Below are 24,516 nucleotides of genomic sequence, written 5' to 3'. Positions count from 1 at the left end.
TTTATATTTTTGCTATGAATATACGCATAATTACGGAAATTACAGAAATAAGGACCATTCACATATTACGTAACACACTTAGGGAAGCGGGAGTTGTGTAACAACGCATTACACGTCGTATATCCATTATGCAAAATCGCGTCATGAAGTGGAGCGGGAGGGTTAAAAATCATCGATATCTCGGTTACGAATGTTCATTACGTTACGAGTGATCGTAATTAGACACTGTCATATTGCTGGTCGATGGTCTCAGTGAGGTTATTTTCGTTTTGGCCTCTATGGCCATTTTCAGTATATCCAGAGAAAAACTGGCATATTTCCGACTTACCGAAAGTATCTTACACTCTTCAGGTGTGCTTTAGTATTGTTTGATGCAAAATTAAATGATAACGTGCCTCTGAAAGATTACGGAATACAGCCTTTTTCATCTACCAGCTGTTGCAAGAACCCCGTTTAAGTACGTGTTTTACGAATAACGTGGTAACAAGTAAGATAAACAAAACTAGTAATCATAAATCAATTATTTTGTTTCCTTATTGTTCATTTTACTATAAAAAATGTATGTTAGGCTTCTTTTATGTGAAGTGCCTGAGGGTGACACAAATGTTTTACTGACGAAAAATTGACTATAAATTTGGCACCATCTTGCGGGATTTTTTAAAAATCACCAAAAACAACACAAAATCAACATAACAGTGTTTAATGTTTCTTTAAATTGTTAACAACAAGATTGAGTGACTGATATAGATTGAAAATTGAAGTAATTGATCAAAAAGTACAGTAAATTGGATTGATATAGCGTTGTTGCATGTTACCCCGCTGTTGCAAGTTACCCCGTTTGACGGTACCTATGCTTATGTAAAAAAATGCAGGAAATCGATTGGTGATGGTTTCATCCTGCGCAGACTTCGGGAAGTGGTCCATTTTGCCCTATTTTACCCAAAAATCATGTTTCAAACTAATTAAACAGTATAAAAACTTATTTGCCGCCCGTGAAACAAACTCAAATAGCTTCCAAATTTTGTCAAAACATCAGAAGAATCAAATTCCATCCATTCCATACTGTGTGAAATGCAAAAATAGTCCATTTTGCCTAATTAAAGCGATTAAAACTAACTCAAAGGTAAAAACAGTCTTCAAAAAAATGTGTAGTTTAGCGTATTGAATAACTTTGGAGAACAGTTGAAAGCAATAAATTTATTGGATGTGGGGTTATTGGGCAGAATTGATTTGTATGTGTACTTTTTAAATAAATCATTATATCTCGGAACTAGCAAAAGATAGACAGATACTATATTTAGCAAAGTTGCTCATTTTAGTGTGTTCTATAATTTTTCTGAAGAAAAAAATTTTTTTTGGACGAATTCAAAAAACAAAGGTTTGTATCATCCTGATAGATGAAAATAAGATCACCTTGATAGTTTGAAAAGATGCGCTATATTTTATTGATAAACTTCTTCAAAGACACCATCGTTGAAAAATTACGATTTTTTTACGCAATAGCAAATGAACGTGTTTTTATAGATCTAGGAGAGAATCAGGCAAAACGAACCGATTGTCACTGTACAAAATCGATAAAAATCAACTCTCCTGATGTCTTACGAGTAAATTGATACTATTCGAGGTCATTCCCCTGTCTTTGAATTAGTTTTAAACGCTCTAATTAGGTTTTACTATGTATTTAGAGGTGAACTGGGCAAAATAGACTATACCTGCATTTCGCACAGTATGGAATCGATGGGATTTGATTCTTCTGATGTTTTGACAAAATTTGGAAGCTATTTGAGGTCGTTTCAAGAGCGGCAAATAAGTTTTTATACTGTTTAATTAGCTTTTAACATTATTTTTGGGTAAAACAGGGCAAAATGGACCACTTCCCGAAGTCTGCGCAGGATGAAACCATCACCAATCGATTTTCTGCATTTTTGTAAGATTCCAAACCTGCGGCTCCTAATTCTCGGGATTACGAGCTTGGTTTTGACCATTGTCATTGTCAGTCTCGTTGATTCGTCTACTTCGTCAATCGGATCACAAGCGGGGTAAGACGCAAACAGTGCAAGTTAATAAACTCCTAACAGTAGCCGAAACACTTTATTACCCACCTCGTTACATTAAAATAAACAACTTTTACTATTCAAAATCCTACTTATTTTCTCTTGCGCCGTTTTTGACAGAACTTGCAGCAATCTCTTCAGGCATAAATATAACGTAATCATAAACAACAGTTTATCTCTAGTAAAAGTTTTATACCCCAATTACACCCTAGATCAATGTTTAAATGCATCCGGCATTTAAACTGCCTCCAATTTAGCAGCCCTTCAAGTGCTTTAAGTGCGAAAAGCCGGCATAATAAAGCACCATTAAGATACACTCGATAGTTATCATTTAGCACACTTATCGCATTAGGCAGCGTGGCGCGGACTAGACGCACTAGCCTAGTACAATGGAAGCGAAACATTTGTATGTTGTTCGAAGAACTGGGTGGGCATTAAATGTGGCATGATTATGTATGTTAGCTTGTTTCATTGCACAACTCTCGTGCCATGTGATTGTACTATTAGCAGGAAAATCGATCCGACGAAGATTTACTGAAGTGTTTAATGAAATGTATTTTATTGTCTAACAAACGCGAACAGAAGAAAGTTTACAACATCCGCCGCCGAAGAGAAATTGGAAAAATGTAACTTTTTGCGAAGGTAAAAAAAAATATGAATTGATTTTACACGAGTAAGTTTCGTTTCTTGTGGAAGCAAAAAAATGAGAAAAATGTTTTCCATTTTTTTTCTCCTGTAAGATTTAATATTTTGTTGTAATAAGTTTGTCATGTATTCGAAACAGTTTTGATTTTAATCAATTAACCATTGGATAACAGATACGACTTACCCATCATTTCGTGTTTCTTCAGTTCGAGGATATCCTCCCAGTTGTCCAGCATCCGGCTGGCCTGTTGTCGTACGCATTGCCACGGGTTCGCTCTGACTACGCACAGTAAGCTCTCGACGATCGCCGAAGCATCCACTGGCACTGCAGGTGGGAGTGAGAAAGGAAGAAAGGAAAAACAAACATTAGCAAATAGTCGATAAACCGAGGATTGTCCATAGTTAGATGGTTATTAATAAAGATTTGCGGTTGAATGCCGAGAGTTAGCAAAACCGACGACGATGATGATGGTGGGAATGGGTGGGAAGGTACGATTTACGCTAATTGACTACGCGCAGGAGGGTTTTGCTCAATGAATGATAGACTTTACGCTTTCAGCGGCAACTGACACACGCTGAGTCGCGCAATGCTTTTTGATACATGAAACTGGTGGCTCAGTGTACGATTTTTCTTCCCTTTTCTGTGGTTGGTAATAAGCGGAGGTGTATGGTTACAGACAGAGTAGGTATAACGTTTCCTCGAACGAGCAAGAAGAAAGTTTGTTTTCGTTGATTGATCGTGTTGGTTCGCGTTGTCAGTGTCTGCTGATCACCGGGAGAAATTGCTCCAAGGAATATCAGTCAGCTGTTTCGACGAGTTTTTCAGTAGATAATATTGTGTGAAATGCTGATTCATTTGAATTTATTGAGAAGATGTAATTCTTTAGGATCATATTCACCGAAATAAATTGACAATGCATAATGACTTTCGTTATCAGAACAATTGTTTTAGGTAAAATTGTTAAAAGTTAGCATACGGTTTTTGGCAAGATTTTTTTTCACGGTGTTTGAGTGCCCAGAGACTGCAAGTGCATGTTATTTTGCAAGATCATATCATATCACCGAAACAGGCTCACAACGTGTACCTGTTTTATAGCCTGTAAAATGGCTTCGACAAGGCAACGACAAGGCATTCATAACTGTGTTATCAGGACTGGATGCTCAGACACTCCACGAGTATGCAATTTTCAGCGGCGATAGCTGAAAGAAATTACTAAACATTACCTGAAGTAAAACGTGATTGTTAAAATTACTCTTATACCAATTTGCGAGGTATTAATCGAATATTCAACATTGTCTTACGATGACCGGAAGCACTTTTTCTCCCTGAACTGACACCGTTTGTACGTGATCGGTGTTTTTATTGACCTTAGGAGAGCTGTTTCCTTACCGAGAATTACATAATGAGAAAGTCACGATCTTGCTACGTGGTTTACTGGTGGTTTGACACGCAATTTTCGTATTTCTTGATTTTGCATGCCTGAAATGCGCCTCAAAGCTAATAAAAAAATCGTTGCTGAATCCATTCAAGACAGACGATGAAGCTTAAATCAATTACGACAGCCCGAAGGAATTGCATGAGGAGCCCGGTCCGGCCAACCACGAACAATGATGGCAAGGTCTATTATACACGGATCCAAGGTAGTGCTTTGTATTTGGAGTGGCCAGAAACGATCGATTGGTCCATGGAAGATCCTAACATTGATTTTTGGGATAGCTTTGTCCATTTTTTGAAATTTATTTAATACTTCTTGATTTGTTCTGTTTGAAACATGTAAATGGCCCCTTCCTTTCCGGAAAAAAAATCCTTCATTACTTTCCCTTACCGTCCCTTCATCAATTGTAGAATCATCGTTTCAAAAAAAAACCCCAAATTGTTATTTGGTTTTTGACGCTAACAACCTCTATCGACTGAAATTTAAATATACGACGACTGGCTTGTTGACCAGCATCAAGGCCATGTGGGAGGCGCATCTAAGCATTGCCACGTGGGAGAATTCAGACAAGTATCGACGGTCGCAAGACGAGTTGATTACGATCCGGAGCTAATAATACGCGCGACTATTCCGAGTTCTATGAGGCATTGAACCAATCTCGTAAGAGCTACATCCTAAAAAAGGATATTTGTAGAGATAAGGAGAGAAACCCGGTCACGGAGACGCGTGCCCGGCCTAACAGTTAAAAGTAGTTCTTCGATATGCATCTCAATGGTATTATGACAGAAGGAGGCGGAACGGATGTTAACCTATGAGTGCCCACGAACAATAGTTATGTCCCGGCCCCGACCTTGAGGATATCCGACAAGAAATTAGACAGCTAAAGCCCAATAAACCCACTGATTCCCGACAGAACCCTGTAAACCTAGCAAGGAACCATTGGTAATGGGACTTCATTTGATAATTTTACCTAGAGTTGCAACTCTGGACCCGGGACCTTTAACAGGCACTATGGAAGCCCGACATACCCGCGATCTCCGCTGTTCCCGCCATTGTGATCGTGCCAGCCCTGATGGCGGAGTGCAGGATGGGTTCTTCCAGCCTGTAATCTCAGGCATGCATAATTATAATTTTGATCTTTCGGTACCTGCCAACTCAAACTCCTGTTCCAGTACACCGGAGCCGTGCTCCGCCGTTGAGCAATCGAATCATGTAAAAACCAACATTTAGCTCATGTATCAGAACGTACGCGGGCTGCGAACAAAAATCGACGAAATCTACTTGAGCACTGTTGACTGCCTGTACGATGTCATAGTTTTGATAGAAACAGGTTTAAATGATCGTAATAATTCTATCCAGCTGTTTGGTAATTCATTTAAAGTCTTTCGGTGCGATAGGAGCATTTGAATAGTAACATACGTTCGTTTGGAGGCGTTTTGATTACCATGCCAAACAGTACTCATCTGCTTTATTCGCACCCGTACAAGGCAAACATCTAGAGAAGATTTGTGTAAAGGCGTACATATATATACCGCCGGACAAGGGTAACGATGTGGCAATCATCGATGCGCACATTGCGTCTGTGTGAGAATTTCGCAGGAGTAGCTCTGACAATAGCACTGTGATCGTTTGTGGTGATTCCAACCAGCCGCGTAGCGTCTGGACCGTACACAACAGTGTGATACAACACAATTATTCCGTGTACCATTCTGCGGAGAATACAGCACTGATTGATGGCAAGGACTTTTTAAACCTTTACCAACCCGCTTCCTCCCGGGCGTGGTGCACTTGCTCGCTACGTCGTCTCAAGCGTGTACGCAATAACTTTTATCGTAAGCATCATCAGTGGTGGACTGTGCAAAATAAACAGGAGTTCAAACGGGTTAGTGAGGATCGCATACGACTTAGCGCTAGCCTTTATAAGTCGTATGTTTTAGACCTCCAAATTGACTTGCGCAAGAATCCGAGAAAGCTTTGGACGTTTGTTAATTTGAAACCAGAATCTTCTTCGATTTCTTCTGAAGTTTACTTAGACGAGACTGTCCTCCACTGTGACTGACTCTAATTCATGTGAATTATTTGCTTCGTTCTTCTCGTCGGTTTTTGTTTGTGATCCTGAACCAAGAAGTGCCATTACTGTGTTGCAGGATCCAGCAGATTGCTTCGACTTCGATATCTTTGAGATAAGCCTGGATATGATTACTGCCGTAAAAAATGGAAAACATCGTACTGTCCGGGTCGGATTGAATTTCTGCCGTTATCTTTATTCGGTGTGCCGAAGCTTTAGCTATAACTCTTTATTGTATTTTTAACAAATCTTTTACACGAAAAAAAATCCTGCACTTTGGGAGCATTCTTTTATGTTTCCAGTCTTTAAGAGTGGTGATCGCGATCGAAGTGTCAGAAACTACCGTGCCTCCTTAACTCAGCGTACTAGACACTATATTTCCAATGACCAGCATGGATTCATGGCTGGCCGCTCCGTGACAACGAATCAATGAAGACTTCACTCGTATTTGTATTACTGAAATGGAATGTAAGCTATCAGGTAGATGTGATATATACTGATTTAACAGCCGCTTTCGACCGCAGTAATCACTGCATACGGCTTGACAAAATCTAACGACTGGGTGCCTCGCAACAACAGGGTCTCCGCGTTACGCTCGTATATATGTAATAGGGTATTATAAGTGAAACCTGGATCTAAGTTATCGTTCCCGTTCACAAATTAATCTCGTGTCCCTCAAAGGAATAACTTGGAACCACTTTTGCTTACTTTATTTTTCAACTACGCTGCCTCTGTTCTTGGGACTGGCTGCAGACTGGTATATGCTGACGATTATAAAATCTACTTGACGATTCGTGGCATCGAGGAGTGTTGTCGTCTTCAGACACTTTTGGATACATTTGTGAATTGTAAACTGAGCTACTTGGCTATTAGATTGCTAAATGTATGAGGTAATTACCCAAGTAACAGTTCTAAAGCCACTTGGTTTTACTAGAATTTTATAAATGTTTCATTGTGGTATTAATCATTACCTCTGGGTTTATTGTGGTATTGCGCAATACCAAAAGGATACGAGTCCAAACACAATTATAGCTAGCTAGAAAACCACATTAAAACTGTTAATAAAGCAAATTTATTGTGGTTGCTTATATTACCACGTTAAAACTTGTTGGCTGCACCACGTCTCTTATAAAATTACCATAATTGTGGCGTAGCAATACAAAATGGCGCACCAGTCAAAATTGATCTTATCGTGGTTACTTGTCAAACCGCAATAAATCTATTACTTTTATAGAGCTATTAAAACGGTAACACCCTAACCAAACAGTTTTTTTGCTGCTATTATGAAGAATACCAAAGTTCAACACCAAAATCATTTTTTTTATGCGAAGCCATATTGCCATATTCTAGTATTTTGTTTTAGCTCGCAAACAACAATTCATCAAAGCAAACTGTTTAGCAGAAAGGAGTTTTTCTGTCAGAGGAAGCAACTAAAATGATTTTACTAGAAATTGAGATTAACTAACTGAATATTTTCAATTTGTTAAAACAACCAGTTTTCGAAAATTGCAAAATTTCAGTGGCGCGCTGATTTTATCGACCTATCATATCAATATGCATGATGAAATTAAATGCGTACATGCTGGAAACCATCGAAATTGCTTAAAATTTAATAAATATTCTATGGGATATTTTATTCTGGTCACTATAAACCAAATCGTTCAGAATGATCTGTCAGTAAATCTTAAACTTTTCTGCTCACGGATATATTTTCAAGTTGATAAAGCTAGCGAACTTATTTCGCTTTTGCCAGAAAAGCGAAAAGCGAAAAGCTTTTTAAAAATAATGGTGATGGCTGTCAAGCTGCGAAAGCTTAACCGGTTTTATTGCTGCTTTCAGCAGAGCGTGATACGACTACTTGAGCTTATAACCTGATTCTTATAGCGGTTATGAAAACATTCTGAAGAATGGGCCACTTGGTCAGAGAGCAGTTTTATAGCGGCCATCAGAAAGTTCTGGTGGAGCTCATAGTTTTATTAGCGGCTTTATAAAATTGGTCATGAAAACCACTATAGACTATACAAACGTAATAAAACTTGGAATTGTTACTTGGGACATTCCACCGTATTAAATCGTCGATCGTATTTGACTACAAAATTGATGATCAGTCATTGCAAAGGGTTAATTATGTCATCGATCTGGGGGTCACATTTGACCAGAAAATGGTGTTTGATCGTCATCGTGCAATGCTAATTTCAAATGCAACCCGCCAACTTAGATTTATTGCCAGAATAGCACAAGACTTTGACGATCCACCTAGTTTCAAATCACTCTATTGCCACTAGTTCCACTAGTCCGCTTCTTGAACACGCTTGTCTAATTTTAACCCCGCACCAGCTCTATTGGAACCTTCGGATTGAACGAGTGCAGAGAAGGTTCATACGATTGGCCCTGCGTGATCTGCCATGGCGTGACCCAAACGATCTACCCACGTATTCCGACCGCTGTCGTTTACTTGGATTAAATAAATTAGAATGTCGACGTAGGGTAACAAAAGGTTTTATTCTTGGCCAAACTGCTAAGTGGCGAAATTGACTAATCGAAATTACTGTCGCTTATGAATTTTGGCGTTTCCTAAAGGAGTTTGTGGCCGTCATCGTTGCTGACTAACCCATTTCGTCGTACTGAATTTGGCCGCAACGAAGCAATTACATCGTGTGTCAGAGCTTTTAGCCGTTTTGAGGAACATTTCCAATTTGGCCAATCACAGAATAAATTTAAGCGGTTGGCGAGATTAAGTTTGTAATAGAGCCTTATAGTAAGTTCATTTAGATTTAAGATTCAGATGGAATGAAAACAAAAAAAAAACAAAACAAATAATTTCAGGAATTTGAGAGGAATAGATACTACCGGAGGAATGGATGAAAGGACGATCGTCCTATTTACAAAAACAGTAATGGGCTTGAGTGCTTGACTGCTGTGTAATGACTGCGTCATTACGTTAGTTAACGCCGCCTACAAGTTTCTCTCCCAGATCTGGTTACGTCGTCTATACCCAGTAGCAAGGGAATTCGTAGGATAATAATAAAGCGTATTATCTTGTAACTACGGATTCAAAATTTCATTTCACACGGAGACCCGTGTGCTTACGGATCAAAATTTCATATTTCGGTCAATTCTTCAGAAATGACGGAGCTACAAGTCCTGCATCATATCTTGGTGGATTCCAGGTCAGCTTAGGATACAGTCGAACACGAACAGCTATGCCGCATAATGATGACAATAGGTTTCCAAACTGACGTAGCTGATCAAAGCTACTCTAGAACGAGTGAAATGCTACGTATGCATTTCAGGGGCATACTCGAGTCATTTCGAATCGCACCGTGGGTGGTAGCAAGGCAAGGATTGTCCTGTATGCTGTTCAACACCGTTGTTGATGGTGTGATCCAGCTTCTAGACTTCGCGAACGCGGAAATGCGTCGAATACCTAATAGCTACGTATAAGAGAAGTAGAGGGTCTGAAAAAGTTAGTATGCGCCTTTCACGGATAGTCACTTTTGACAGTGATGAACTTAATAATAATAATATTGGTTTATTATTGTTTTCGTTCATATGTCTGCTAATTATGTTTGGTGCATTTTGTCCGATAATTTTGAAGAATGTGAAACTATCAACTACGTCAAAAAACACATACTGATGATTGATCAATATATTAAGCACAAGAAAATACCTTCAGTCAATTTCAAACCATTTAATTAAACGAGCAAAAAACATACCGGCGAACTTGACCATGAAACCCACAACAGTAGCCGGCAGGTTGCGGGTTGTGGCACACGACAGTTCAAATTGCTAGCAATTTGTCACTCGTAAAACATAACTTTACTGCTTTACAGCTACTTGCTCATAAAACTGTTGTCTGACTGGCACATGGTATGTTTTCTTTATAGCGCACCCGCTTCGGCCGCTACTACACTTGTTGAGCCGTTTGATGCTCTCAGTTACAAGTACCTTTGCGGGTAGGTACGTAAACACCGCAATCAAAACAAAGTAATTGAATTCGAAGAAAGAAGTTTGAAGAACGAACTGAAGTTATTTTATTCTACCATTACACTTGATGGATCAGCACGCGCGTCCCATTGTGTGCGGTACTTGGGCACAGTAATAGTATACCTGCCAATCGATTATAGTGGCTTATAACCACTCAATTCCAACTATCGATCAGCTCAATTGCAGGTTTTGTTCTTCTGCCTGCAGCAATCCGTTATGGTGCGATCCGGTTGGTCGGGCGTTTGATTGAAAAAGGAACAAATTCTTCTGATATTTTATTCGCCCATTCCCGTTAGCAAGTAGGTGGTACTTCATAGAAACGATCACTGCGGATCGGATGGCTAAACTTGTTTCGCGCGTTCCCTTTTATTTTCCGGATTAATGCGAATTGTGCACGTTACGCCGCGCCGCCGGCCGTAGGCTCCGGAACTGGTTGTGGAAAAATCTGGTTGCAGGTTTACCGAACGGACCCGAAACAAACATTTTCCAAAGGTTAGCGTTTGGTTTGGCCAACTAAAACTGTGATGCCAACATGGAAATCTTATTTGTAAAAGTATTCCGCACAACATCACGCGGTGCGCGGTGAGATTAATGCGAACATGAAAATGCACCGGCATGCGCAGACGTACAGCTCACATTCACGATCGATGGTGCTGCTGCTGCAAGAAATGCATCTTCGTCGGATTAAGTTGAAGTAGGACAATACACTGTGTGTCAGTGATGCCTACTACTTTTAGTTTAGTTAAAACCTGGCCTTCGAAATGGGACAGCCAGCTCATCGCCAACTAAAGAGCATTGTATACCGACGATGTTTATTATAGTTTCTCTCCGTAACCGGTACGCAAAGGTGTCCACCAAAGTCTTTTTATCACGTTGTTTTTTATATTTATTCCTAGAGCTATTGGGAATATTTTGACGTAAGACTAAGTCTTCCGGGGAGGTAAAGGTGCAAAATCAAAATCTAGAAAGTTGGATTGGTTTCGAACGCTTATCCCCCGGTAACCAGTAAGCATTGCGAATGCACTTCAAATGCAAGCTAATAAGTCACCTTAAATGTTATTTAACCTGAATGACCAGATATCCGACATCCAATAATCTGGCTATAATCTCGCTAGTCTTTCAATCGAACACTACCTTCGTCGGGCATTTCCGTTAGATTCAGGATGGTACTCGACGGTACTTCCAACTAAATGGAAATGGATCCTATCCATTGTAGCCATGATAAGTCTAGTAAGCCTACCCGGAAAGCCGTTTTCGTCCAGAATAGTTCTTGTCGGTTTACACATATGCGGCTTCGAAATCAATGCACCCTTCTCACGAATCTATTGACTATTGGCGATAGTCGATGGAAGATGATTTGGAAAAGCACATTGCTGTAGGCGGCATTCAGGATAGTGATCGCTCGGTAGTTCTCACAATCTAGCTTATCGCCTTTCTTGCAAATAACCCCGTCTTTCCACTCTTCCGTATCTCAATCAGTAACGACAAATCCTTTCGAAAATTTCCGGAGTTGTTCACGTATGGATGTGAACAAGACCAAATTTCAAACCCACACTGATATTAATTTGACTGCGGGTCAAAATTCAACAATCCGGTTATAAATTTGTCGAATTGGCGAGGTGGTACTGTATTTGCTGTGAATCTGAATAGAATATCTATAAAAAAATATGATGTCTTGCAATTGTTCTTCAAGAAGGCAACCATAAAACCTTCAACACATTTGGTGATTTTATTGTAGTTTTAAGCGACTATTGGAAGTCTTATCAATAACAATTACAAGTTTTAGGAGGATCTTTGGAAATATTCTTGAGAACCTTCTTTAGTGCGGACCTCTCTAGTTTTTTTAGAGTTTAATTGCCCTTTTTCGCAGCAGTAGAGTTGCAAGTTTTATAAAGCTTGCTTCATTTAGAATTGGTTAGCTTCACCTATGTATTTTTGACATTCCGCAAAACGACTGTATTTTGTAAACAAACAACATGGAAACCGAGAGAAGAGAAAAAATTGTGCACAGTTATTTGGAAAATCCATTGTAGACTGCATCTAGGCTAGCTAAACAGCTGAAATTGCCCAGAAATACCGTATGGCGCGTTATCAAACGGTATAAGGAAACATTGACGACGATTCGGAAGCCTCAAGCTAATCAACGGAGTGGGACTGTCGACCGGAAACTGCGTAGTAAGATTTTGAAGACCATCAACAGGAATCCCAATCTGTCGGACCTTGATTTGGCCAGAAAATTCGGTGCTGCCCATAGTACCTTGAGGAGAATTCGACTCCGGGAAGGAATCAAGTCGTATCGAGCTAGCAAACAGCCAAACCGAACCATAAAACAGAATAGTGTGGCCAAAATCCGTGCTCGAAAACTATACGACCGGGTGCTAACCACGGGTTCGACGGGTGTCTTCTGATGAACGATGAAACCTTTGTCAAGGCTGACTTCGGGCAAATGCCAGGTCAAAAATTTTACTTGGCAACGGCTCGGGGCGATGTTCCAAGCAAATTTAAATTTGTTTTTGCCGACAAATTTGTACAAAAATTTATGATTTTGATGAACTCGGAACTGTACTAAAAGGAGTGTCTCCAAACACGAATTTTGCCGTTCATCCGATCCCACCACCATCCCGTGATGTTTTGGCCAGATTTGGCAAGCTGTCATTACAGCAAAGTCGTTGAAGACTGGTATGCAGAGAAAGGTGTCCAGTTTGTTCCGAAAAACTTTAACCCACCCAATTGCTCCCAGTCCCGCCTTATTAAAAAATACTGGGCAATCATGAAGAGGAGAGTCAAGGTAAAGGGAAAAGTTGCCAAAGACATCAATCAAATGGAAGGAAGAGGCACAATTTGTGTCTATAACCCAACCAGACGCGTCGCTATCTTGATGAGTACTTACTTACTTAGGTGGCTTGCCGTCCTAAGACAAAGCCTGTTGAACAAAATTTCTCCATGTAACTCGGTTAAGGGCTACCGCTCTCCAATTCCTCGGACACCGAGTACTCTCCGCCAGATCTCGCTCCACCTGGTCTAACCATCTTGCTCGCTGCGCTCCTGGTCGTCTTGTTCCTACCGGATTTGAGGCGAACACCACCTTTGCAGGGTAGTTGTCCGGCATTCTTGCAACATGCCCTGCCCATCGCATCCGTCCAGCTTTAGCTACCTTCTGAATACTGGGTTCGCCATAGAGCTGTGCGAGTTCATGGTTCATCCTCCGCCTCCATACTCCGTTCTCCTGTACGCCGCCGAAGATCGTTCTTAGCACTCGTCGTTCGAAAACTCCGAGCACCCGCAGGTCCTCCTCGAGCATTGTCCATGTTTCATGCCCGTAGAGAACAACCGGTCTAATAAGCGTCTTGTACAGGGTGCACTTTGTACGGGGACTTAGTCTGCTCGACCACAATTGCTTGTGGAGCCCATAGTAAGCACGACTTCCGCTGATAATACGCCTCCGAGTCTCATGGCTGGTATCATTGTCCGCCGTTACCAGTGAGCCAAGGTAGACAAATTCATCGACTATCTCAAACTCATCGCCGTCGATCAATATACTACTGCCCAAGCGGTGTCGTTCGGCCTCGGTTCCGCTGGCCAGCATGTACTTTGTTTTAGACGTATTTACCTTTAACCCAATCTTTTCTGCTTCGCGCTTTAGTCTGGTGTACTGTTCAGCCACCGCCACAGATGTTAGCCGATAATATCCATGTCATCGGCAAAGCAGACGAATTGACTAGATTTGTTGAAAATCGTGCCCCGCGTGTTGATATCCGCTCGGTTCATAACACCTTGTAGCGCTATGTTGAACAGCAGGCATGAAAGACCATCACATTGACGAAGCCCTCTGTGTGATTCGAATGAACTTGACAATCCACCCGAAATCCGAACACAGCACTGCGTACCATCCATCGTAGATTTAATCAGTTTGATGAGCTTCCTGGGGAAGCTGTTCTCGTCCATGATTTTCCATAGCTCTTTCCGGTCGATGGTATCATATGCGGCTTTGAAGTCAACGAATAAATGATGCGTGGAAACTCTGTATTCACGGCCCTTTTGGAGGATTTGCCGCAGTTGAAATATCTGATCCGTTGTAGACCGACCTTCGACGAAGCCGGCTTGATAAGTTCCCACAAATCTATTCGCAATTGGTGATAGACGGCGGAAAATGATTTGGGACAGCACTTTATAAGCGGCATTGAGAACGGTGATCGCTCGATAGTTCTCACAGTCCAACTTGTCGCCCTTTTTGTAGATCGGGCAGATAAACCTATCTTTCCACTCCTCCAGTAGCTGTTCCGTATCCCAAATTCTAACAATTAGTCGGTGCAGACAAACGGCCAGCTTTTCTGGTCCCATTTTAATAAGCTCCGCTCCGATGCCATCTTTTCCAGCTGACTTGTTGTTCTTTAGCTGCATGATGGCCTCCTTAACTTCGCCTATCGTTGGGGCTGGCACCTCTTCCCCGTTTGCTGCACCGTCGAAATCGCTTTCCCCGCCGCCATGGTTTTCCGCCTGGGCGCCATTCAGGTGTTCGTCGAAGTGCTGCTTCCGTCACCTATCCGTCACCTCACGATCGCCCGTCAGAATACTGCCAGTCTTATCCCGACACATTTCGGCTCGCGGCACAAAGCCTTTGCGGGATCCGTTCAGTTTCTGGTAGAACTTTCGCGTTTCCTAAGAACGATGCAGCCGCTCCAACTCTGCATATTCCTGCTCTTCCAGGGTGCGCTTTTTCTCCCGAAAGATTTGGTTTCGCTGCATCTTCTTCTGTTTGTGTCTTTCCACGTTCTGACGTGTGGCACTGCGCATCTTGGCCGCCCGCGCAGCGTTCTCCTCATCCATCACCCTCCTACATTCATCGTCAAACCAATCGTTCCGCTGATTCCGGGCCACATGCCCGATGGAGCTCTCCGCTACACTGCTGATGGCTGTTTTGATAGTGTTCCAACAGTCCTCGAGAGGGGGGTTTCGTCCAGCTCGTCCTCTTCCGGCAGCGCAGCTTCGAGTGAATGCGCGTAGTTTGCGGCGACGTCTGGCTGCTTCAGCCGCGCGAGATCTAACCGAGGCTGGCGTCGGTACCGAATGTTGTTCACAACGGAGAGTCTTGGGAGCATCTTAACCATAACTAGGTAGTGGTCCGAGTCCACGTTAGCGCTTCGATAGGATCTGACGTCGATAATGTCTGAGAAGTGCCGACTGTCGATCAAAACGTGGTCGATCTGTGATTCTGTCCGATTTGGTGACCTCCAGGTGTACTTATGGTGGATTCTGTGCTGGAAAAAGGTACTACGTACGGCCATATTCTTGGAGGCGGCAAAGTCGATAAGTCTTAGGCCCAGGGATGGTTCGATCACTTTGACTCAATTTTGATTCATTTGACAGTAGCGTCCTAACCGAGCAAAATTTGACAAATTGATGTATGGGACATTTGTAGATAATAACTAGATCTACAATTTTGCTGAATAAAGTGTTGCTGTATCTTTTATAGTTACGGTGCTACAATGCTAGTACATCATTAGTAACTAAATGAACGTTCATTTAGTTACTAAAGAGGTACTAGCATTGTAGCGCCGTAACTACAAAAGTTGCAGCAACACTTTATTTAGCAAAATTGTAGATCTAGTTATTATCTACAAATGTCCCATCCGTCAATTTGTCAAATTTTGCTCGGCTGAGACGGTAGTGTCAAATGAATCAAAATTGAGTCAAAGTGATCGAACCATCCCTGCTTAGGCCCATTCCATTGGTTCGCTGGTGTGCACTGGCTGTGCACGTTGATAATGCTTATGTTGAAGAATCGGCCCTTGATTCTCAACCTACACATTCGAGGATCGAGGATTTTCGTCGCGTGGGTCTATTCCGATTGTTCCAGTAAGAATATATTTGTTCTTCGTTCCGTGCTTTAGTGTTTTTGGTGGTGACGGCTCGCAAAGCCTGCTACACCAACCCCCTGTTTCGCCGGAGGGCCAACGAAGCTTGATGAGTGGGTTTTGCAGTTTCCTTTTGTCCAGCGTCTCTTTGGTTCAAAGGTACATGTACCAGCGAACCACATGCCCTGGCGGGTGTTGTGGGTTCGAATCCGGTTATAATCTCAGATTATAGCATGGTTCGACTCATGCACCCTCCAGCATTGTACAAAAGGTAGGAGTTAAAACGACTACTTGTTAAGCGTAGCTACCAATATCCCCCCCCCCTCCTCACCTTTCCGCTCTTCCCCCTCCTTTACCAAAAAATTTTCATTACTTTCCCTTACCGTCCCTTCATCAATTGTTGAACCATCGTTTCAAAAAAAATATTAATTTTATCCGTATTTTTTCTTAAAAGTATGAAGAAAATGCTACATTTGTGTAAGAAAAGATCTTGAATTCAATAATAAATAACAGAAATACACGCAATTGTTTGTCGGAAGTGAATCTGTTACATTTCCTGGGTCTCAATACTGTAGAAACTTTGATCGCAAATCGTTAAGGGTCAAATAGAATTGTGCGTCAACGCGTCAGCATTATTATGACAATATTCCCACGAGTTAACTGTCAAAATGACGGTGACGGATGTATTGACGCACAATTGTGTTAAGCCCTTGTTGGCTATTATTGACGGATGGAACGGTAGAAGATAGTAATGAAACAAAGGTATTGATTAGATAATATTTCATTGGTCACAAGTTGTGAAGGAGAAAGTGCAGAAAATTAGGTAAGGGAGAGTCATTGAAGCAACGCTTATTGAGTTTGTATAACGTTTCTCCTTACCCAAGCTAGGGGAACCGCAGATGAAACCAAGCTATAATGGGAGCCAATTATAACCGGATTCGAACCTAACTTTTTCTGCAGGTTCTGTAGATCGAAAATATCGCAGAAACTCTACAATCCCTTTGTTAAGCGTGCGACATATTCCAAATTCCACCAACACTGGGGTTGAGTTATTTTTAGACACAAACTGTGCCACATCCCCCACTTGTTGTAGCCAAACCACCGAATGGGAAGTTTAATCTAATTCGTTTTACTGACGGGGTTGTAGAGTTATCTTTTAACCTAGTCCGCTGTAGTTCAAAGGTTCATCAATATGTATTTGTAATTGACAGGACCTGGAGAAAAAGTTGGGCTCGAATCTGGTTATAATTGATTCCCATTATAAGTTGGTTTGATCCGCGAATTGCCCAGCTAATGGTAAAGAGACCCGTTATACAATCTTAATAAGCGTTACTTCAATGACTCTCTTACCTAATTGTTCCCTTCCCTAATTTTCCGCTCTTGCACTTCACTCCGAGATACCACCAACACCTTTGTTTTATTAGTTTCTTTTACCGTTCCCTTCGTCGATTCTAAACAACTAGTAACCGTTATAACAAATTAATTAATTGCCTGATCTCATTACAAGATCAAAGGTCAAAACAAAAAAAAAACAAAAAAAAATTGGTCTATCACATATTTCGCTCTACTGATCACTTATGATGTGTTTGAATTGTGCATTATGATACCGGAGTGGCCATCAAATGATCGTGTCCTCAATGGAATCCAACGATGATGCTCTTCGGATCATACGTCATACAGTCCCCCTGAGGTTAAAGATCTTCTAAGGGTGTTTTGTTAAACCAATGTTAGGCCAATATAAATACTGGATCAATACCGTCTTGATAACAAATTACGCAAGGGATAGATTTCAGATTTTCCACAAAACCTCGTAAAAAGTGAGTTTTTCCACTCCTGTTCATTATCATGGCAAATCATCTGATGACCAAAACTCAGTTTTTAAACGCAAAATATGATTGTAAAAAATAGATAGGTCGCATCGTTTTCGATTAATAGAAAACAAAGAAATCGCGTAAATGCGCGTAGAAAGCGACTTTACTGTAGAAGAAAATGTTTTTCGCAAAGCAAAGATCCCGGTTTACAATTGGCCAGTGAAGATAGCGTTCAATCCAATAATGATCTTGTTTAGGAATCCCCTACGACAGTTTTATCGGTCAGTCAAACCAATCACGTATGGTACGCACGGTTGTAAAAAAAAAGACACACGGTAGAAATCGGTATGAAATCAAATTAAAATCACTTTCAACTTCCTTTTCGGTTTCCGTGCTGATCGCAAGTCAATGACCATCGATCGTGTCACAGCCAGCCGTTTTTGTCTGCCTACGCCCTCAAACACGTACCTATCGGACAACTGCGCGAAGTGTATCGATCGATCCACGGACCACGGCTGCAGCACTGGAAGGTGGCATGGCAGGTCGTGGCCGTTGCGGCTGAGGTGGTCTTTTCTTTTCGTCTCCGCTGCAACACAGAGTAAGCTCAGCTGTGTTGGTTCGTCAATTTTTAGCGTCTAAAAGACCAAAATCTGGCAACGGAAAATGAAAGTGAAGAAAGCATTTGTCCGTTACTAGTGGATCCACCGTGCGGTACGGTGGATGGACGGCGGCTAAAGGTTGAGCTGAGTCCGAAATTATGCGTCTTTTTTGGGGTGAATAGTAATTGATCGTGGATAATTTAAACACATCAACGCACATTGCTAGGTTCGATAGACACGCAACTTTAGCTACATATTTGGCAGCCGACGCACCGATTGATTGGTGCGTACCTGCGAGACGTCTTAATTGTCCGTTCGGTAAATATTGGTTTGAAGTTCAACAGAGAAAACAGAAACACCGGTTGTTTTATTAATTACTAAAGTAAGTTGTGTTTGCGAAGCGGACGTTGCCGGTTTGCGTGTCAATTTTTTTGAACTGTACTAGTATGGTTGAAATTGCTACGAATTTCTCTAACAGACGGTTATAAACTTGGGTCTCTAAAATACAGGGTGAAATCCATACTCGATTGTAGGTTTACAATTATAGCTGGATTGGTTTAGTGCGTTTTTTGACTGAATTTTACACATGTACAGGTCACGTAATTGTATTGATTAGTTGTATACATGAAATGTACTAGCGTGTGAAGAATTACAATCTGAATAATTAGACTAGTAACGGTATAACGGAGGAAAGTTCAGTTTTACCGTTATACTATTACATCGCTGCTTGTGAGTGATGGTTGAAACTACAAATAATAAATCTTTTGTCACAGAAACTTAAGAAATCAACTAATATTCCTTTAGTCTGTTAGTTAGTTAGACCTCATTATTAATTTGTTTCGAATATTCCTAAGTCTCTGTGAACATTAACGACAAGGTCGTCAGAGTCCATTTATGGCAGTCAGTATGGTACCGAATATCATCCTTCCCTTCCCTTCCCTTCTTCAGTGTACCAACATGCTCCCATAGACTCGGAAAACTATCACAAAAAAATAAAATTAGTTTAACTAACCTGCTAGCCGTAATAAGATCTTGCAACTCGGAGCAATTTTCCTTTTGCTAAACTTTGCATTCTATACGTTCTATTACTTTTTGGGGCAAAAATAACACTAAATACTTAGCTTTCTGCCCTATTGAAATTCATCACTATATTTTCACTTTTTCGCCATCGATTTTTCATTAATTTTTGTCGACCGTTCCATTCGTCACATCACTCGCGAGACTTAACTTGAGACACAGAAAACTTTAATTTAGTACCACCCGAACAGTTATTTGGTAAGATATTACGATGATTTTGCCCAAACTGTTAATTTAAATTGAAAGCCAAAACTTCACTTCGTTTTGATTGCAATTCCGAATCCACGACCGTCGTTGCTGTACGTTACCAAGGGATCGGACGTATATCTGGAGTGATGCCAACGTAAACATTTGAGCATGAAATTAACCAATTATTTTCGCTATGAAACTAAGAGTCGTGGAGTGTCGATAATATACTTATAAAATTCACTGATCATGGAATTCATCGTAAACAACATCTTATGTGATAGAATTACTGTCGGATCTAGTGCAACAGCAAAAATAGATACGCGATTCTACGCTTCATAATTGTTCATAACAGATTATTATCTACTACTAGCAATGCTGTTCACCTGGAAAAAGTGCCATAGCATAAACAAAACGATAGTGGCAACAAGTACTGAAATCAGTAAAAAGCAGCTGGACTCTGACGACCTTCACCTTAAGGCTGTGCGAGATTTCGCGAAATTTCGTGTTCACCGATATCTAACGCAATAGTGCGAAATTTATCTACTCTCACAGCACTCACAATTGCGAATCCACGGCGACGGCACTACTAGTTTGTTTGCAGGTAACCAAATTTCATATATGCCAACCTAAATAATTAGGGATAAAATTTCCTAGATATTTTCACCATTAAATTAACGATAGTAGAGCGTCAAAAATACTGATGATATTTGTTTGCATCGTAAGCTGTTTTATGTAGTATGAACTCTATCAACTCGAGTTCAACAGCAAAAATATATGTACAATTTCATTTTTAGTAAATGTTCATAAAAAAGTAATACCTGCTACTAGCAGTCCTGCCTCTTTGAAAAAAGTATCATAACATAAACCAAACGAAAGCAGCAAAAAGATTAGAAAGTGTTGTAATCATTAAAATGTGCCACACTTTCCATTACTATCCACTAGTAAATTTTTACCATTTACAGTTGTCTCCGAGGATATTTCCGTTGTGCCACTAGTAAAAAAAGACCGAAATGTCAAGAGGAAAGTGTTATTTAGATGTACCTACAGCTAAACCGCAAGCAATGGATACAACATTGCTTTCATTGCAAAGGTAGGTAATGATGCACATACGCAATGCATCAAAATACCTAATTATATGTATACATTAATGACAATCGTCGTTTAGTGGACTCACTACCTGCAGTCGACTTTAATGATTTCTTTCATTAGTTTTTCGTGTATACAAAGGGAAATTGATGGAATTCTTTAAAAAGTATTATACTGATTAGGCAAATAATTAGGGTAGGGTAATCTGACCCTGGGTGGATAATCGATGCAATTCTGGTTGTAGAGTTGTGAGAGCCCTCTGATCATTCCCTCTAGAGATGAGCTTAAATGTATCAAACCGTACCAACGAGACAATTGACCAATCATCGGCGACCTTGAACTGTGTACGTGAAGATCTGTAGCTGACGTCGGTTCTTGCGGTTCTTCGCGTCCTGTCAAGAAAACCGATGACTCTCGGAAAATCGACTTATTTAAAAAATTTATTAAAAGTGATGCCCAGCGCCGGGCCGAAGCTGTTCCTCTCAGGATAACAGTTATGTCCAGTTCTAGAAAGGAACAATCTAATACTTAGACTATGGTAGTCCAGAGTTCTGCCAATCTTCGGACTGCCCACCACGGAAGCTTTGGTCCAGCCGATTTTTGTGCATCAGAACACATCTACTGCCTTCCTTTGGTGACGGTAGCAAGTTCACAGATTATTGTGTTATTTATCATAACTATGATTTTCTGCATTTTTAATACAGAATACTGAAATTTTTCTGAATTTTTTTAGAATTGTTTTTTTTTTAAGAATTGTTGGTGGATTGATTTTTTTTTGCATTTTTCTATGATTAAATTGATATTGTGCTTGATGGAAATGAAGTTCTTAAAGCAAATTTGAGTTGAAATCATCTTAAAAATGTTGGCAAAATTACTGCTACACTATGAGAACCAAATTGTGGGAAAATTGCTATCAATTTTAAATTATTTTTGTTGTAGTTGCGTGCCTAATTTTCTTAACTGAATCTCAGCGGCTACTGTTTTACCTGACTCACTGCGAATATGCGTATTATTGAAATAAAACGTAACCATACGTTTTATTCGTTTATAACGCATGTGCAGTTAATATCGATAATAAACGATTTTTTATAAGTTGTGCTTTTGTTATAGCATTTAATTTGTAAAAAGTTGCATAAATAACAATTCAGTTTCACAATACAATTATTGCGTACTACTCGCACTTGAAATATAACGTTTAAGTACGTTATTTTTAGTGATCAAAATTAACGATATTTTCGATACAAAGGCGATATTTTTCGAAACCTTTCGAACCAACACGATCCCGCGAACACAACGCATATTCGCAGTGAGTCAGGTAACACAGTAGTTTTATCTAATTTTACCATGTGGACATTTTTTCGGTTTGTATTTTTGATAATCAGTGCATTTAAAAAAAATGGACTCACTAATTTATTTATAACTCTTTGCGTTGTGGGTATGTTAGCTGAATTAGGTGAAAGTATAGTTGAAAGTCTATTGTTATTATATCGGCAGAGTTTCATCAAAATCGATTGAATGCTGTTACAGTAACAGTTTCGGAACAAAAACAGCGGACACAAGAAATTTAGGGCACTCAATCGGAGGCCCAAATCCTTCTCATCGACGGAACGGTTAACAGCTTCTGTAAATCGCACATTCCACCGTATCCAGAGTGATCACGAGGATCAAGGAGCATCAGAATACCAAGCAGAAGATAGGATAGCAGCTAGGACAGGACGTGAAACGTGACTTCTTATTCTTCTTCATTTTGTTTCGGCGATTCCCTTTCAACATTTACTATGGCAACGAAAAGTGTTTCCAGATATGCAGCTGCAGTTTATGATAGAAGCTAGATAGAAGCCACTTGGAGTTGCGCTGTCAAACAAACGAAAAACAGAGCAACGCGATCTCGAGGGAAAAATATGTTTTAATCAGAGGTTTTCGGATAAAAAGGCGTTCTAGCAGCAACTAGTGATTATAGACGGGATGTCTGGGTTGAGAACTGGAAGGAATGTGAAAGGACGTTTATGCATGGATTTACATCGAAAGCCGTTGCTTAGGCAGCAACTCCAGACTGCTGTTACCTAAGCTAAGGTCTACATCATTTTTAGCACCGCAAAATTCACTAAAATGGCCATAACTTTTTATCTTTCGCTATTTTTTCACCAAATTTGGGAATTTTGCCGAAAATATTTTCTATTTTCATAATATCTATAGATAATGGCCATATGCCATATGGTCCCGGAGTTATTCCGGAGTTTCTTGGGGGGCCGAGATATGGCTATTTTAGATAAAGTTGCCAAATATATAAATTTGTTTAAAATCTTTTGATTTTTGTAAACATATCATCGACTGTGGATATATCAGTTACTTTGCCGCAGTTATGAGCCATGGTGCGCGCCATCCGGATCCGGGGGGACACTATGAATCCGGAACCGGTTCCCGTAACGGGACATTTCAGCATCAGTAAAGCATGTCGTGTCGCATATCAAAAGACATCAGCATTCGATCAAATAGCGATTGGTGATCATCTCATGTCTCTCAGAGGCCGTATGACCGGTTTCGGGTCCGGGGAGGGTTTCTTTTCTGATTCAAGCACGGAACGGATTTCGGAGGAACTTTTCCGGGACCTGGAATCGGCCATATGGCCTCTGAAAGACATGAGATGGTCACCAATCGCTATTTTATCGAATGCTGATGTTTTTTGATATGCGACACGACATAGTTTACTGTTGCTGAAATGTCCCTTTATGGGAACCGGTTCCGGATTTATGGTGTCCCCCCGGATCCGGATGGCGCGCACAATGGCTCATAACTGCGGCAAAGTAACTGATATGTCCACAGTCGATGATATGTTTTCAAAAATCAACAGATTTCAAACAAATTTTAGATATGTTTTTTTTTTGTGTTTATTTACATAAGAAATATGTACAAATTTTAATTTTCATATTCGCAACTTAAATAGAAAGATAATTCATCAATGTTAATTGTACCACTAGCTCTACAGACATATGCAATGTATAAAATAAAGATCTTTAATATTTTATTTCGTTTGGTAGTTGGTATGTTTAGAAGCGAGGGCCGCAGCAATGCTTCAAAAGACAATCTTTGCCATCCGCCCAGTATCGTTGTAATTTTCTGTTGAACAAATGCCCACGCAGGTGACGTGCGAGGACATTCAGAGAACTTGTGTTGCAGCGTTTCAGTAGCAGCATTGCAGTGTACACAGTTTTCTCCATCCGCTCGGTGTATTGTTCTCAACAACTTTCGATGCTCCGTCTTTTCATTCACCAGCATATATAAGTCACTTCGGTGGCTTTGATGACAATATTTGGCAACTTTATCTAAAAAAACCATAACTCGGTCCCCCAAGGAACTCCGGAATAACTCCGGGACCATATGGCATATGGCCATTATCTATAGGTATTATGAAAATAGAAAATATTTTCGGGAAAATTCCCCAATTTGGTGAAAAAATATTGAAAAATAAAAAAGTTATGGCCATTTTAGTGAATTTTGCGGCGCTAAAAATGATGTAGACCATAGAGGGGTTAAGAGATGCCGGATGGATCAAAAAGGACATGATACAGTTCTGTGTGCCACAATATTGACGGTCTTTGGACAAAATAGCTGCTCGCCAAATTTATGAAACAGAATCGCTCCTTAAAAAGCTGAGAAGTGAGGAAAATTCGGTGAGAAAGTTCCATTTGCTTTATATAATCTCAAGTTT

The 24,516-nt window shown here is 40.5% G+C and overlaps 1 protein-coding gene across 1 annotated transcript in view; it reads right to left on the bottom strand.

Moving 5' to 3' along the window:
- The window catches only part of LOC128736624 (uncharacterized), a 49,313-nt gene that overhangs the window by 21,007 nt on the left and 3,790 nt on the right, over window positions 1-24,516 (bottom strand). Inside the window, exon 2 of the mRNA XM_053831111.1 lies at window positions 2,884-3,024. Coding sequence (XP_053687086.1) covers window positions 2,884-3,024 — 141 coding nt within the window. The remainder of the gene's footprint in view (window positions 1-2,883; window positions 3,025-24,516) is intronic.

This window comes from Sabethes cyaneus, chromosome 2, assembly GCF_943734655.1.
Source record: "Sabethes cyaneus chromosome 2, idSabCyanKW18_F2, whole genome shotgun sequence".
NCBI classification, from domain to species: Eukaryota; Metazoa; Arthropoda; class Insecta; order Diptera; family Culicidae; genus Sabethes; species Sabethes cyaneus.
The sequence above is the reverse complement of the archived record's forward strand: the minus strand, read 5'-3'. Positions and strand labels throughout refer to the sequence as shown.